The 15354-nt window shown below is 37.9% G+C and overlaps 1 protein-coding gene across 1 annotated transcript in view; it reads left to right on the forward strand.

The window, feature by feature from the left end:
* Positions 1-15354, forward strand: part of LOC115456338 (ryanodine receptor) — a 158964-nt gene that overhangs the window by 104392 nt on the left and 39218 nt on the right. Inside the window, 15 exon segments of the mRNA XM_030185358.2 lie at positions 507-636; positions 1425-1573; positions 2124-2272; positions 2782-2944; positions 3441-3633; positions 5833-5907; positions 6381-6501; positions 7253-7346; positions 9168-9305; positions 10256-10273; positions 11054-11210; positions 11862-12187; positions 13454-13608; positions 14444-14621; positions 14908-15043. Coding sequence (XP_030041218.1) covers positions 507-636; positions 1425-1573; positions 2124-2272; positions 2782-2944; positions 3441-3633; positions 5833-5907; positions 6381-6501; positions 7253-7346; positions 9168-9305; positions 10256-10273; positions 11054-11210; positions 11862-12187; positions 13454-13608; positions 14444-14621; positions 14908-15043 — 2182 coding nt within the window.

The raw sequence follows: 15354 nt of genomic DNA on the forward strand, positions 1-15354 counted from the left end.
CATTAACACAGCAGGGGAAAGTTATTATGCTGGCATTACCGTAGGAGGGATAGGTTTCTGCTCTGGTATTAACGTAGCAAGGGAAGTTACTACGCTAGTATTCACGTGGCAGGGGAAGAATTTTACGCTGGTATTAACGTAGCAGGAGAAGGTTTTTACAATAGTATTTATGTAGCAGAGGAAAGTTACTACGCTTGTATTAACGTAGTAGGAGAAAGTTATGCTAGTATTATTGTAACGGGAGAAATACTACGCTGGACTTGATGATGGGTACCGTATGGCTTCAGAATATATTGACAGCGAGAGATGTTGCTTAGATCTACGGTGTCAGATATAATCTGTCAAGGAAAACTTTATCCACACCTGTCCCTCTCTTTTGGAACAGTGTTGTTATACTGCAATTTCTCTTTTATTTATTTAATATGTGTAAAACAAAACTATGTAGCTTCAACTGTTGTATATTCACCCTGTAAATGACAATAATTCAAACCCCATTTATTTGCCAGGGTAAAAACGAATCGTTAAGAGCTCGGGCTATTCTCCGTTCCCTGGTGCCATTAGAAGATCTTCAGGGAGTGCTCAGTCTTCGCTTCACGCTGAACAATCCCGCTGCGGGTGAAGAAAGGCCTAAGTCGGGTAAGAGTTCGCACCTGTTGCGAACAGGGTATCTTATATATGTCGCTAAAAATATTTATGTTGCTACAGGATGTCTTTTAATACATCACCAAAAATATTTATTAAAATAACATTTTTTTTGTTATTAAATAATTTTATGGTTGATGTGTGGTCCTCGTGCTTTATGACGATTGTGATAATTCACATTTTTTTAATTAATTACTAAGCCCACGAGGACAGAGGAGGAAATATTTAAGGTCTAATAGCTAGTGCGTCTCATAAGTTAAAATACTACCAAACGAGTTCAATTTTAAAGTTCAGGTGTTCTATATTATATACTTTTGCTGTTCAGTGAGATATAACTAAGAGTAATTTATGAATTAACTTCGTAGTTGTATGCTATTTAAGTATTACTCGTGGCTTCACCCGCAAGGGATGCTGTTACTCTCTTTACTTCTAACAAATATCCAAACATTTTCAAAACTTTTGCATTATATAGTTAAATGGAATTTTCTTTAATTTCTAAATCTCACAATATTTAGTGAAACTAAATACATAATTAAATTCTTTGGGAATTATCGCTTGCTTTATCGGTGAAGGAAAATATCGTGAGGAAACCTGCATACCTGACAAATTCTCTATAGGAATTTTTGAAGGTGTGTGAAGTCTACCAATCCGCACTAGGCCAGCGTGGTGGACTAAAGCCTAATCCCTCTCAGTTGTAGAGGAGGACCCTGCCCATCAGTGGGATAGTATATAATACAGGGCTGATACTATTATATTATTAAATGCATAATCTCCTTCCACAGACATGCCATCCGGGCTGATTCCTGGGCACAAGCAGAGCGTCGGCTTATTCTTAGAGCGCGTGTACGGCATCGAAACTCAAGAGTTGTTCTACAAACTCCTGGAGGAGGCGTTCTTGCCTGATCTGAGAGCTGCCACCATGTTGGACAGGGTGAGATTTTATAATTTCTACTCTATTTTTATATAGCATATAAAAGTTCCACTATATATTTTTCCGGGATAGAAAGTAACATATGTTCTTCCCAGGGTCTCATTCCATTAATTCCATTTAAATGCGTTGGGTAATTTTGTGTTTATCGCGTTCAGACAGGCAGACAGATGCAAGGGAGACTGTGTTTCACAATATTTTTTTAAAACTTTTTAAAAGGAACAATTCCGACATACATATTTGTTGCGTAACTTAAACGGTTTACTTAGGGCACGCAACGGTAGCTCTTAAGAGGAATACATTTTCCGTTTTATTCCAAAACTTAACCCAGGAACTTGGCGGAGTACCTCAGAAAGCACGTAAAACTGTAGATCCTGCACCTGATCACTCTTCGGTCATGTCGGATTGCTGAATGCCGTCTCACGGGACTATGAGAGTGAAGGAACAGAGAGTACTTGTGTATTGCGCACACACTTGTACACTATAATATCTCCTGCGGTGGCCAAACTTCGACAGGGATTCATTATGCTTATAAAACCGTGTTTTCCTATAGAACGACGGCTGCGAGTCGGACATGGCGTTATCGATGAATCGATACATCGGCAACTCGATTCTGCCGCTGCTGATCAAACACGCCAATTTCTACAACGAGGCTGAGAACTACGGCAGTTTGTTGGATGCCACCTTACATACTGTGTATAGGTAAGTGTTTGACAGTCTTAAGATTACATTTTTCTTTTGCTTCTTTTTCTTATTTATTTAAAGGCAAGATTATTTAAATATTATGTATAATTGCAAAATTTAGTTATTGTAACTTTGACTTTTCGGACAACCAACACCTCAGTCCGCTCAGTCCGCATTCGAAATGGAGAAGACCATAATACAAAAATCCGAAAAATAGTTATTTCGATGTTTGATGTAGCCGGTGTAGCTACCGGACATAATAAGACTTAATCTCATATCTCAGGATTGCGAGGACAGTGGAATACTAAACAATTGTAATTCAAGTTGTTGATGGTGTTTCTACTGCTTATGGGCGGTTGTATCGCTTACCATCAGGCAAACGGCCAGCTCATCTCGTTATTCAAACCAAAAAAATGCCCATAGTTTGAAGGTTTACATACAAGGAACAAAAAGAAATACGAACGATCATCGTAATTTTTAAATTATTTCAAAACTGTAAATGACCATGTGTTTTGACCATTGTGTAGGTTGTCCAAGAACCGAATGCTAACCAAAGGACAGCGAGAGGCAGTGTCCGACTTCTTAGTCGCCCTAACTTCGGCCATGCAGCCATCCATGCTGCTCAAACTGCTGCGGAAGCTGACCGTGGATGTGTCCAGACTGTCGGAGTATACTACTGTAGCGTTAAGGGTAAGATGGCTTGTTGTGATGTTGACGAATAATATTAATATATTTGCGATATAACATCAGCCTTGTATATACATTGTCGTACTGCTGGACACGGGCCTCTTTTAGTACTGAGATGCATTAGGTCTTAGTCCACCACGCTGGCCTAGTGAGGGTTGGCAGACTTCACATACCTTCAGAATTCTCATAGAGAAATCCAAGTGTTGACAATAATAATTTACAGCCGTTCTAAATTAATGATCACAATCTCAATCTTCAATCCAATACCGATAATGAACCAATAAAAATAACTCATTCGAAAAAAACGATAGAAAATATTAAAAATGGGGGGTAGAGCGTTATTATCGATCTTATTACATGACTACACTTTAGATAAATTGAAAATAATCAACAACAAAGACAATAACTTGCTTCAAAAAAAAAGGAAAGGCATTAAATACGATGTTAAGTACTAAGTATTATGGTTGTGATTTGTATAATAAGAATACATGTCCCGTAGCTGCTGACGCTGCACTATGAGCGCTGCGCGAAGTACTACGGCAGCACGGGCGGGCAGGGGCTGTACGGCGCCTCCTCCGACGAGGAGAAGCGCCTCACCATGATGCTCTTCTCCAACATCTTCGACTCGCTCAGCAAGATGGACTACGAGCCGGAACTCTTCGGGAAGGCGCTGCCGTGTCTCATTGCTATTGGTACGGAGAATGTTATCTTCTTTTATATTATGGCTACAACTGTGATGAAAACAAAAACAGACTAAAAAAGCTCCATTTTGAAAATCCCATGTAGATTTATTAAAAAGAAACTTAATGTGTCTATAGATGGTTTGTTTGGCTAGTTAATTGTTGTCTATTAAGGCGATACCTCAAGGTCCATTTTCATACATTTTGTTTCACCTTTAATCTGGGTAACTAAACAAGTATTGGCAAGTAAAGAATTTAAATTCACGTCTAGTTAGTGATTAGTTCTCGCAGTTGAAAGAAAAACGTAAAAATAATTAATAATCATCGATATTTCGGCCTTTAAAATTTAATATGACGAAATTTTAAAGAATGGACCTTGAGGTATCGCCTTAAAACAAATATTTGTCAAAGTGACAATGTCATTTCATGAGTAATTAGAATGTGGCAAAAAAACACAATACGACGGTTCGTTTTATTGTGATTGGTTTAGAAACTAACATGTGACATCGTTCTCTCGACCAATCACAAACATCAAAATTAATCAACGACTTATGAGTCGCGTTTTTTTTTGGAACATTATAAGGGAAGTGTGAAAAATCAACCTTAGATAAAGTTAAAAACGATAACGTAAATTTGTGAAAACGCTCACATGAATAACCATTAACTTACTCTATGGTCCCGGCCTCTTCGTCTACTTAGTTTATAACAAAATTTTATAGTTAAAATCGAATAACTAAAGAATCCGTCATTTTTCAATACATTGAAATATCATGTTATCGATTGGATACAAGGTATCAATAGAATCTAAATCATTTATACATCACCGTTCTACATCAATCGAATCGTTTACAAGAAAATTAGAAGATACCTTAATTTTCTGTTAAGAAATATTGTATGACGCATTGTGTGACGACGTGACGTTACATTTATAAATTCGGAAGCAATCATATGTGTAACAGAAACCTTGACTACACTATTGCAAGGTAAAGGACAGTTAGAGGTCTAAGTCAAGGTCATGACCGTTAACAAAGGTCAACACAACATGACGGTCATTCTAATCTGAAGGCTCAATGTCATGACCAGCACTTAAATATTTTTGACGGTAACTCTAAGTCTGAAGGTTTAATTCGAGGTTATTTCATGGAGGGTAATCTGAAGGTTGTTTTTCAGGGGTAAGGTCTAATCATTCAGGGTCGTTTACAGTTCACCTTCGATGATAGTTATATCTAATTGTGATGACGTAAATGCTGTCAGTAAAACGGGAGGTCGACATTTATACTTCCGCATCGCGACATGACGTATTATGATATGAAAAATCAAATAGGCGTGGATAAATTCTAATATTTGTTTTTAATTTAGGTTTTATAACTTAGTTTTGGCAATTTTAAATATAGTTCGTTCAAGTTTAGGTATATTTTTTATAAATCTTAAATTCTGAGGGAGAACTAATCAAAATCATTCTATTTCAATGTTATTTCGGTATTATTTGAAGGTCGTCATTAAAAATTAATGTTAATTATAGTGTTTTCGGTTTCTGTTTTTTATGTTGTATTAAGTACATGTTGCTCGCGGCTTCGCCCGTTTGAATATCTTTTCCCGCTACAAAAGTCCCTCAAACACTGCAGCAATTTACAGCTTCACATGTACGACGCCAGCAATATCTATTTAAATATCAGATTTAAAAATTCCACCATTTCTTACTGGAGCCAATTATTAGGCTTAAGAGTCTACTCATGTGGCCAATTTTATCAAAATCCCTTCAGTTGTCTCTCCATTTACTTCTAACAAACATCCAAACGTCCAGATATTATCAAACACGTTCACATTTATAATGTTAAAATAATATCAGCCCTGTATTATATACTGTTCCATTGCTGCACGGACATCCTCTACTACTGAAAGGGATAAGGCCTAAGCCCATCACTCTAGCCTAGTGCGGATTGGTAGAATTCTCACACCCTCAAAATTCTATAGAGAACTTCTCAGGTATGCCGATTTCCGCACGATGTTTTCCTTCGCCGTTAAAGCCAGCGATAATTCTCAATGAATACACACATAATTTTAGAAAAGTTAAATCTATGTGTCCATAGGTTTTGATCCTACAGACATTTGTCTCGGCAATCCGTTCCACACCCAACTATCGCTCTTTTTATAATAATATTAGTGATTATTTATAATATTAGTGAGATTAATTATTGTAATTGTTCCCAGGTTGTGCCTTACCGCCCGACTACTCACTATCGAAGAACTACGACGATGAGTTTTATGGAAAAGAACAGACTACAGGTAATGTTTTTTTACTGCTTTAAATGACGAGACGAACTTGCCTTTCGCCTGATGGTAAGCGATACGACCGACCATAAACAGTAGAAACGCCATCCAACACCTTGAATTACAGAGTATTGTTTGGTATTCCAATGCGCTCGCTATCTTGAGACATGTTGCAATTCAATTTATCACAATCTTATTTTAACTGTGACAATAAATATAAACAACCTATAAGCGTCAAAACTACCTGGGTGTCAGTATTGCGTTCCGATCGCCATGCTAAGGGTTCGATCCCGCGTCGGACAAAGTGATATTGGGTGTCTCCGATCAGTCTAGAATGATGCCTTAAACATGGCAATAGACTCACCGATTTTAAATGGTGCTCAATATAACTGGCGAAATGTTGGTGTCCACCTCTGCCTATCCCTGGAAAGGCATGGCGTGATGCTATGTATGTATTCAATGTGTGACCCGAGTGTTGATTGCAGAAGGCTCCGACAATCCGCAGTACGACCCGCAACCGATCAACACGTCGTCCGTCGCACTGAACAACGATCTCAACACGATCGTGCAGAAGTTCTCCGAACACTACCATGATGCTTGGGCTTCCAGGTTTGATATAATATACTATTGACTGTGTTTTGTTATGAGTAGGGCTAGCGTGCTGAGGTCCTGGGTTCGAGTCCCGGGCCGGTCTGCCAACAAATGTGACTGGGTTTTTCCATCTGAAACTCAGTCGCAGCTCGGTGTCAGTTTGTGGTGTGATACCCCCGTGCCTCGGAAAGTACGTAAAGCCGTTGGTCCTGCGCCTGATCTCTCTCCGGTCATGTCGGATTGTCTCACCGGACTGTGAGTGTGAAGGAACAGAGAGCGCTTGTGTATTGCGTACACACTTGTGCACTATAATATCTCCTGCGTACTTGGCTGATCTCGGTTGCCATTAGCCGCCATGGCCGAAATTCGGTTAGGAATCACTCATCCGGTTCCAAAAGGCGGGCATTATTATGTCAACTGCCGAGGGGTAATCATCTCTCGTCAGTCGACATTCTATTGGATTCCAATCCACTTACCGGTGCAATGTCACTTTATCATGCAGATATCAAGTAAAATTATATTAGTCGAAAACAACACGGTTTTACTCACGTTATAAAGTAGTCGGAATCGTTGACCAGTTTCGATCTATTAAGTAGGTAATCCTCAGGGGCGAGTGCTAAGAGGACGTCGCGTCGCGGATGCCACTCGATCACTGTCAGCCACCCGCGCCCGCGCCCCCGCCTAGCGTTGTTGCGTGTTGTTTTCGACTTATTTAATATGTCTCGCGTAAGTTAATAATATTATTGTAAAATTACACGTTGTATAACAGGAAAATAGAAAACGGCTGGGTGTACGGAGAATCGTGGTCCGACAGTCAGAAGACTCATCCGCGGCTCAAGCCTTACAACATGCTCAATGATTATGTAAGTGTTTCTAACAGTGATGTGGTCTCGGGTTCGATCCCTGAGTCGAACTAAGTGATATTGGGTCGTTCTACTAAGTATCAAGCCTGAGTCAGATTTGTGCTCGATATGGGCTCACTCTATATCTCATCACGGAACGGAATACACACGACGGAAAGTGGGTGCACCAGTTGCGCCTCTGTCTACCCCTCTGGGGATGAAAGGCATAAATGTGTGTGTATAAATAGTAATACTTAGTCTGGCCATAAATACTGTTACACTTAATTATAAAAAAATATTACATTTGAATTTCGAATCTGTCATTTTTATACGATTGTTCATTGTGTTTTCTCATTTTGGCGCCAATACATTGTAAAATATTTTGCGATATTAAAATGGTGTGGGGTGATAAAGAGAACCGAATCGCTGTGATAGCATTACACAAAGTAGGTATGGAGCCAAATGCAATTTTTAAAACTCTCCATACACTTGGTATTAGTAAAATGTTTGTGTACCGGGCTATTAATAGGTACAATGAGACCTCCTCTGTTTGTGACAGAAAAGATCTGGCCGTCCACGTAGTGTTCGTACGAAAAAGGTGGTCAAAGCAGTAAGGGAAAGAATTCGAAGAAATCCTGTCCGAAAGCAAAAGATTTTATCTCGGGAAATGAAGATAGCACCTAGAACCATGTCGCGTATTTTAAAAGATGACTTAGGACTTGCAGCCTATAAGAGACGCACTGGCCATTTCTTAACTGATAATTTAAAGAAGAATAGGGTGGTAAAATCGAAACAACTACTGAAGCGGTACGCAAAGGGAGGTCACAGAAAAATTTTGTTTACGGATGAGAAAATTTTTACAATTGAGCAACATTTTAACAAACAAAATGACCGTATTTATGCTCAAAGCTCTAAGGAAGCTTCCCAATTAGTCGACAGAGTGCAACGTGGACATTATCCGACTTCAGTGATGGTTTGGTGGGGTGTTAGCTATGAAGGAGTGACTGAGCCATATTTTTGTGAAAAAGGTATCAAAACATCGGCACAAGTGTATCAAGATACCATTCTTGAGAAGGTAGTTAAGCCCCTTAACATCACCATGTTCAATAACCAAGTATGGTCCTTCCAGCAAGACTCGGCGCCGGGTCATAAAGCTCGGTCCACGCAGTCTTGGTTGGAATCGAACGTTTCGGACTTCATCAGAGCTGAAGACTGGCCGTCGTCTAGTCCCGATCTTAATCCGCTGGATTATGATTTGTGGTCAGTTTTAGAGAGTACAGCTTGCTCTAAACGCCATGATAATTTGGAGTCCCTAAAACAATCTATACGATTGGCAGTGAAGAATTTTCCCATGGAAAGAGTGCGTGCTTCTATTGATAACTGGCCTCATCGTTTAAAGGACTGTATTGCAGCCAATGGAGACCACTTCGAATAAGCTTTTTATATTTTTAATTGTTTTATATTTATGTATTAAACTGACACACTGTAAAAGTAATAAATGTTATTTGCAGTTAACAATTTTCTTTTTTCTTTATTACAATATTTATGGCAAGACTAGGTATATTTAAGCACGTAAAGCCGTTGGTCCTGCGCGTGATCTCTCTCCGGTCATATTGGATTGTCTCACCGGACTATGAGAGTGAAGGAACAGGGAGTGCTTGTGTATTGCACACACTTGTGCACTGTAATATCTCCTGCGTGGCTGATCTCTGTCGAGATTGGCCGCCGTAGCCGAAATTCGGCTAGGAAGAATTCAATCATTCATAAATAGTATCAGTACTTTTTAAACTTAATTGTACCAGATATACATACATATTATGTAATTAACAATGTTCTGTCTAGGAAAAAGAGCGGTACAAAGAACCAGTAAGGGAATCTCTGAAGGCCTTATTAGCTATTGGATGGTCAGTGGAACACTCGGAGGTGGACATCCCGAGCAACAACCGCAGCTCCATGCGGAGACAGTCCAAGTCAGGAGGCGTAAGTATATTTTTCGTTTTATTGACTAAACGAAACAAACAGATTTGAGTTATAGGTCATGGGGATTGGCTAATAAGAGAGAAAAATATATTTATTCAGCCACGTTGTCCCAAGACCAGGTATCAGTACTTATTACAAATGGCATATAAACTAAAATTAAAGTTAAAAATATTGATACAATGTTACCCATAACAAAAAACGGAAAAAAATACATTTTGGGTGGACTTGGCGTACAAGATGTAATCAAGTTAGCTAGTGTTTTTTATAAAAATATCTGGCTTGTAATTTTTTTATAAAATACCAAAACCAAAGCACCTCTATTAATCTCTAACCGTGTTTTAATTCGTCTGTATTGCAAGAAAATTCAGTAAGTAATTGTTATCTAACTGATGAAAATCCTTTTAACTTTTTAATACCCAAGCTATTATACTGTTACATATTGTAATGTTAAACCTTTTTGAGCAGTTCTTTGTGGAGTAATAAAAAATATCTGTTTGCATGCATTCAGGAAGAGGAAATAGAAAAGCGCTTGGTATATTTCAACATTTAATTTTAATTTTATGATATCTGTAATTTTTCTATGATTTTAAAATATTTGTTATGGAAGAAATATCGGCATGTATTTTGATGTGCTTTTTCCTATTCAAGCTTAAGTGTAGAGAATGTCATATTCAGTTAAAGTTGATTTATTACCATCGAGGTTCAGAAAGAGGTTTTATTTTTACTGAAATATAATATTTTACCATATTTTAACCAGACAATAAGCACAAATTTATAAAAAAGTGCTTTCTTTAACTAACATACCTAATATTTATACTAAGCACAAACAAAAAACTTTGTGCTTACTTTTACCTAATTAATTTTAGTAAGCACAAAATATTTTTGTGTTCTGTACATAAAGCACTTGTTAATTTCCTTATTCCTATTTTCATATCCCACGTCTACAACAGCGTCCACCCGAAGTACTGGTACGTTATATAAGTAAAGGCAAATGGCTTAATAGCTATAACATATACAGGGTGTTTCATAATATGATGTAGTCCAAATTGATGTATTTAGGGAGATAGGCTATCAAATAACAACGTCAACTCGGCGATGTTTGCACTTGTTGCAAATGTGCGTATATTTGGGGTTTCAAACTACAAACGTGCTTAAAATAAGCCTGTCCCCTTAGAATGTTCCAAAAAACGCAACTCGTAAGTCGATGTCTTTACTTTTATATTTGAGATTGATCGGGAGACAAATGCAGTCAGTCAGGTGTCTCTCAAACAATCACAATAAAACGACACGGAGTCGTGACGTGATTTTTTTTGCCACATTCTAAGCATACTAATCAGTGTAGTCTAAAAATGTATGATGTTTTTCATTGCTATGTCTATCTGTAAAAATTATAAATAAATATTGGCCTGATATTTCGCGTAGTAATATTGAAACATCCTGTATTTGCCTACAAACAAATAGTTAGCAGTATTGTTTCAGTTTTGCATACTTTTAGGCTTACATTGAATAATATTTTGAGCTTAATTCTTTCTTCTTCATAATACTATTTCTTTTAACTTAGCAAGCTATAAACAGCTCCGTACTACATTTTGAGTGGTTTTAAAATACTATTTAAACATCGCAGATTAGTAATATTTACAAATTTTATTCTAATTGTTCCATTTTTACCATCGAAGGTAGGCAATTGGGATGATTTACTTAGACCATTTATAAATAATTAAGAACTTATAAACTTACTGTCTGTACAGACGGACTCAGCTACACCATTCAACTACAACCCGCATCCAGTGGACATGACAAACTTAACGCTGTCCCGCGAGATGCAGAATATGGCGGAGCGATTGGCAGAGAACGCACACGACATCTGGGCTAAGAAAAAGAAGGAGGAACTTGTTACCAATGGAGGTAGGGAACAATTTTATCAAATAATTGGAAGTATAGGAAGTGATCTGTAAAGTATGATAGCTGGTGTTTTGTGATGGTAGATATATTTTTATTGCTTTGAATGACGAGATGAGCTTGCCATTTGACTGATTGTAAGCGATACGATCGACCATAAACAGTAGAAACACCATCCAACAACTTGAATTACAAAGTATTGTTTGGTATTCCACTGCGCTCGCAATCCTGAGAAATGAGATGTGAAGTGTTATTATGTCCAGTAGTTACACTGGCTACAATGTCCTTCAAACCGGACCACAACAGTAACTACACACTGCTGCTTGGCGTCAAAAATAGACATTGCGGTGGTACCTACCCAGGCGGACTGTCACAATTGAGAGACCTACTACCGGTAAAATCGAATTTGGAACCACTTTGAAATATGATTGTTGTAATTGTTCTAATAAATTGTGGAGTAATTAAGCAAATTTATGAGTAGACCACACATCTTCTTCTCTTCTTAAAAAGGGAATAAGGGATGGAAATGAGCCAAAGAGCGCAAATGTTCACTGGCGACACAAATATCCCCAATTACAGAGCAATCCTCGCCTGCAAGCGTTTTATTAAAAAGTTATTTAGCTCAAGAATACTTGAACTCATCATTCTATTTTGCAGGTGGAATTCATCCTCAATTGGTCCCTTACGACCTGTTAACCGACAAGGAAAAAAAGAAGGATCGCGAACGCTCCCAAGAGTTCCTGAAATATCTCCAATACCAAGGATACAAGCTTCACAGGCCGAGCAAAATGCCCCAAAGCGACACGGAGCAGACAACAACTGGAGTGGCTATAGAGTTGAGATTCGCTTACTCGTTGTTAGAGAAACTTATCCAGTACATCGATAGAGCGACTATTAATATGAAATTGCTGAAGCCGTCCACTACTTTCAGTAGAAGGAGTAGTTTTAAAACTAGCACGAGGGATATTAAGTTCTTTTCTAAGGTAAGCTTATGATATTAAAAAAAATAGTTTGATATTTTTTATGTCTTTATATTCTAAATGAAAGTTATTGGGCACGTAGTAATAAAAAAAATGAGAATTTATTCCTCAGTAATAATTCCCGTACAACAAAATATCTTTTTAATTTTCAAATTTTATTTTACTTTAACTACTTATATTGTATCAAAACACTTATATTAACTTTCATTTTTTAAGCTCTTATAAATTAAAGTTTGACAAAATCGATTTTTAACGTTCAAAATAAAAGTCAAAATAATGTTGCCCGTAAATATTTATAGAATTTTCTACTATATTATTTTACCTTGTCTCTGCTTTTCTTCTACTAATTAATATTTTTGTGTATGTTTTTATTCCATTTCAAGCAACACAAATCGGAATTAAAATATTTCAAAAAGGTACATCATTAGTGCCTTGATGTGTCATTAGATGGTTATAGTTGGCATTAAGCTAGTCTATGCCTTTGGACATAGACAATATGGAAGAATAATTGGAGATATTCAAAAAATGATGTCTGAATTCCAAATTTTTGCTTTGTATTATTTTTGGTGTTCTAACTATTAAATATCAAATTGAGAGAACGCTGGAATAATGACTTCATTCAATTGTCGCTCATTTGGTTTCATTATTAAAATGTTTTATAAACCATATCTAACATTTAAGAAAAGAAAATTATTAAATATAAACAAACACTTTCTTTTACATAATGGCTTTGTTATAAATAATTTAACAGCGGATAGTAATTTGTTTCTATTTAGTTTTTGTATAGTAATGATCGATGTTTTAATTTTTATTCCTAGTTGATGTTTATTATAATGCATGGATATGAAATATTGTTGAATATATTACCCATACACTACACACATGTAAAGAACTGCAATGCTCATCAATAAGCAATGCAATGCATTCAGATTCTGAAATAATGGCGTAATAGCTTTGTTTTGTGTTGCCAGAATAAAATATATAAATTACTCCAATAACATTGTACAGATTAAATTTATTTAAAAAAAAAACCTGTAATGCTTTATACACTGCAAATGCAGAAAAATACTCTATGTACACAGTAAAAAGTCACATTAGTTTTCGCTGGCTATTACACTTATATAAAACAACGCTTTTATAAAAAAAAAAATGGCGCGAAATTACAAAGGAAAACAACTCATAAAACGATGCTATTAAATTGCATATCACATTAATAGCTTCACATAATTCACCCTACTTTGTTCCCTTCTCATTTTTTACGTTTCTCAGGTGGTTCTTCCGCTAATGGAGAAGTACTTCTCGACGCACCGCAACTACTTCATAGCAGTGGCGACCGCGACCAACAACGTGGGTGCGGCTAGCTTGAAAGAAAAAGAGATGGTCGCAGCTCTATTCTGTAAACTCGCTAGCTTGCTCAGATCCAGGTATGGCTTCTTGTATAGTTAATTTGTCCTTTACATTCACAAAGTTGTAGTTTGTTGAACTTGTGGTTAATTTGCAGTTTGCAGAATGAGTAGTATATATTTAATGGTATAGAAGATTTTGGACTGCCTCGGTGGCGTAGTTGTATTGCACGTCCGGTACAATAGCGCTCTGAGGTCCTGGGTTCGAATCCCGGGTCGGGCAAAGTGATATTTGGGTTTTTCTGCTCAGTATCAGCCCGGAGTCTGGAATTTGTGCCCGATATGGCGATAGGCTCGCCCCCTATCACATCATGGGACGGAACATACTTGGCGAAAAGTGGGTGCCCTAGTTGCGCCTCTGCATACCCCTTCGGGGATAAAATGCGTGATGTTATGTATGTATGTATGTAAGATTTTGGTGATTTTCTTATGACACGTGTTCGGTAAAATTATTGGAAACTACATGTTTTTAAATTGGTATTGTTTGCTATAAATTTCACTCTTCGCCACTGTACAACATATACATTATATAGTTTGCCTGGGCGCGTATTCCCTTTTTCCTATAATCCTGGATCCTTCCACCGTAGCGTGAAGAAGCATCTTAGTAGACCGGCATGATAATGTCGAATGGTATAAGACAGCCATCTGTTGCCATTCGCTACGTTATCTGGGCGGCATCGCGCTTACCATCAGAAAACTAAAACTAGGATGTACTAACTACTATGTAAATATTAGTTATTAATGGATGATTTTCGGCACAATGTCAACAAAGATGAAGACGAGTATGTGGTTTCATTTAGTAACGCAATGTCAAAATGACCCTGTATAATTGTAAGTCTCGTGTGTATTCCACCAGGTTGGCAGCGTTCGGCCCAGACGTGCGTATAACTGTTCGCTGTCTCCAAGTCCTTGTGAAGGGCATCGACGCCAAGTCTCTCGTCAAAAACTGCCCCGAGTTCATCAGGACATCCATGCTGACGTTCTTCAACAACGTCGCTGATGACGTCGGACATACTATACTCAACTTGCAAGAGGTAGGCAGATAGCCTCCTTACGTAAAATTAAAATTCACACAAACATACAGTCCGCGCGCCAGCTCTGTGGAATCCTATGGAATATTGATATATAATATAATAATTACAGTCCTGTATTACACTGTCTCACTGCTGGGCACGAACTCTACTACTGAGAGGGATTAGGCCTTAGTCCACCACGCTGGCCTAGTGCGGATTGGTAGACTTCACACACCTTCGAAATTCCTGAAGAGAACTTCTGAGGTATGAAGGTTTCCTCACTGGTTTTATTGATATTCGTTCGCAGGGTAAATATGCCCACCTCCGCGGCACGCACCTGAAGACGTCTACTTCTCTCGGCTACATTAACGGAGTATTACTCCCGATCCTGACCGCCATGTTTGACCACCTCGCCAACTGCGAGTACGGAGCCGATTTGTTACGTAAGTATATATTACCTGTATCAAATAGTTCCTCTCACTTCTCAGGTATGCAGGTTTCCGCACGAAGTTTTTTGTTTTTTTTTATTGATTGCTTGATTCATAGTAAGCGATACGACCGCCCATAAACAGTAGAAACACCATCCAACACCTTGAATTACAAAGTATTGTTTGGTATTTCACTGCGCTCGCCATCCTGAGACATGAGATGTTACGTCCTTTTTGTCCAGTAGTTACACTGGCTACAATGTCCTTCAAACCGGAATGCAACAGTGACTACACACTTCTTGGCGGCAGAAATAGACATTGCGGTG

This window comes from Manduca sexta, chromosome 2 (assembly GCF_014839805.1).
Source record: "Manduca sexta isolate Smith_Timp_Sample1 chromosome 2, JHU_Msex_v1.0, whole genome shotgun sequence".
NCBI classification, from domain to species: Eukaryota; Metazoa; Arthropoda; class Insecta; order Lepidoptera; family Sphingidae; genus Manduca; species Manduca sexta.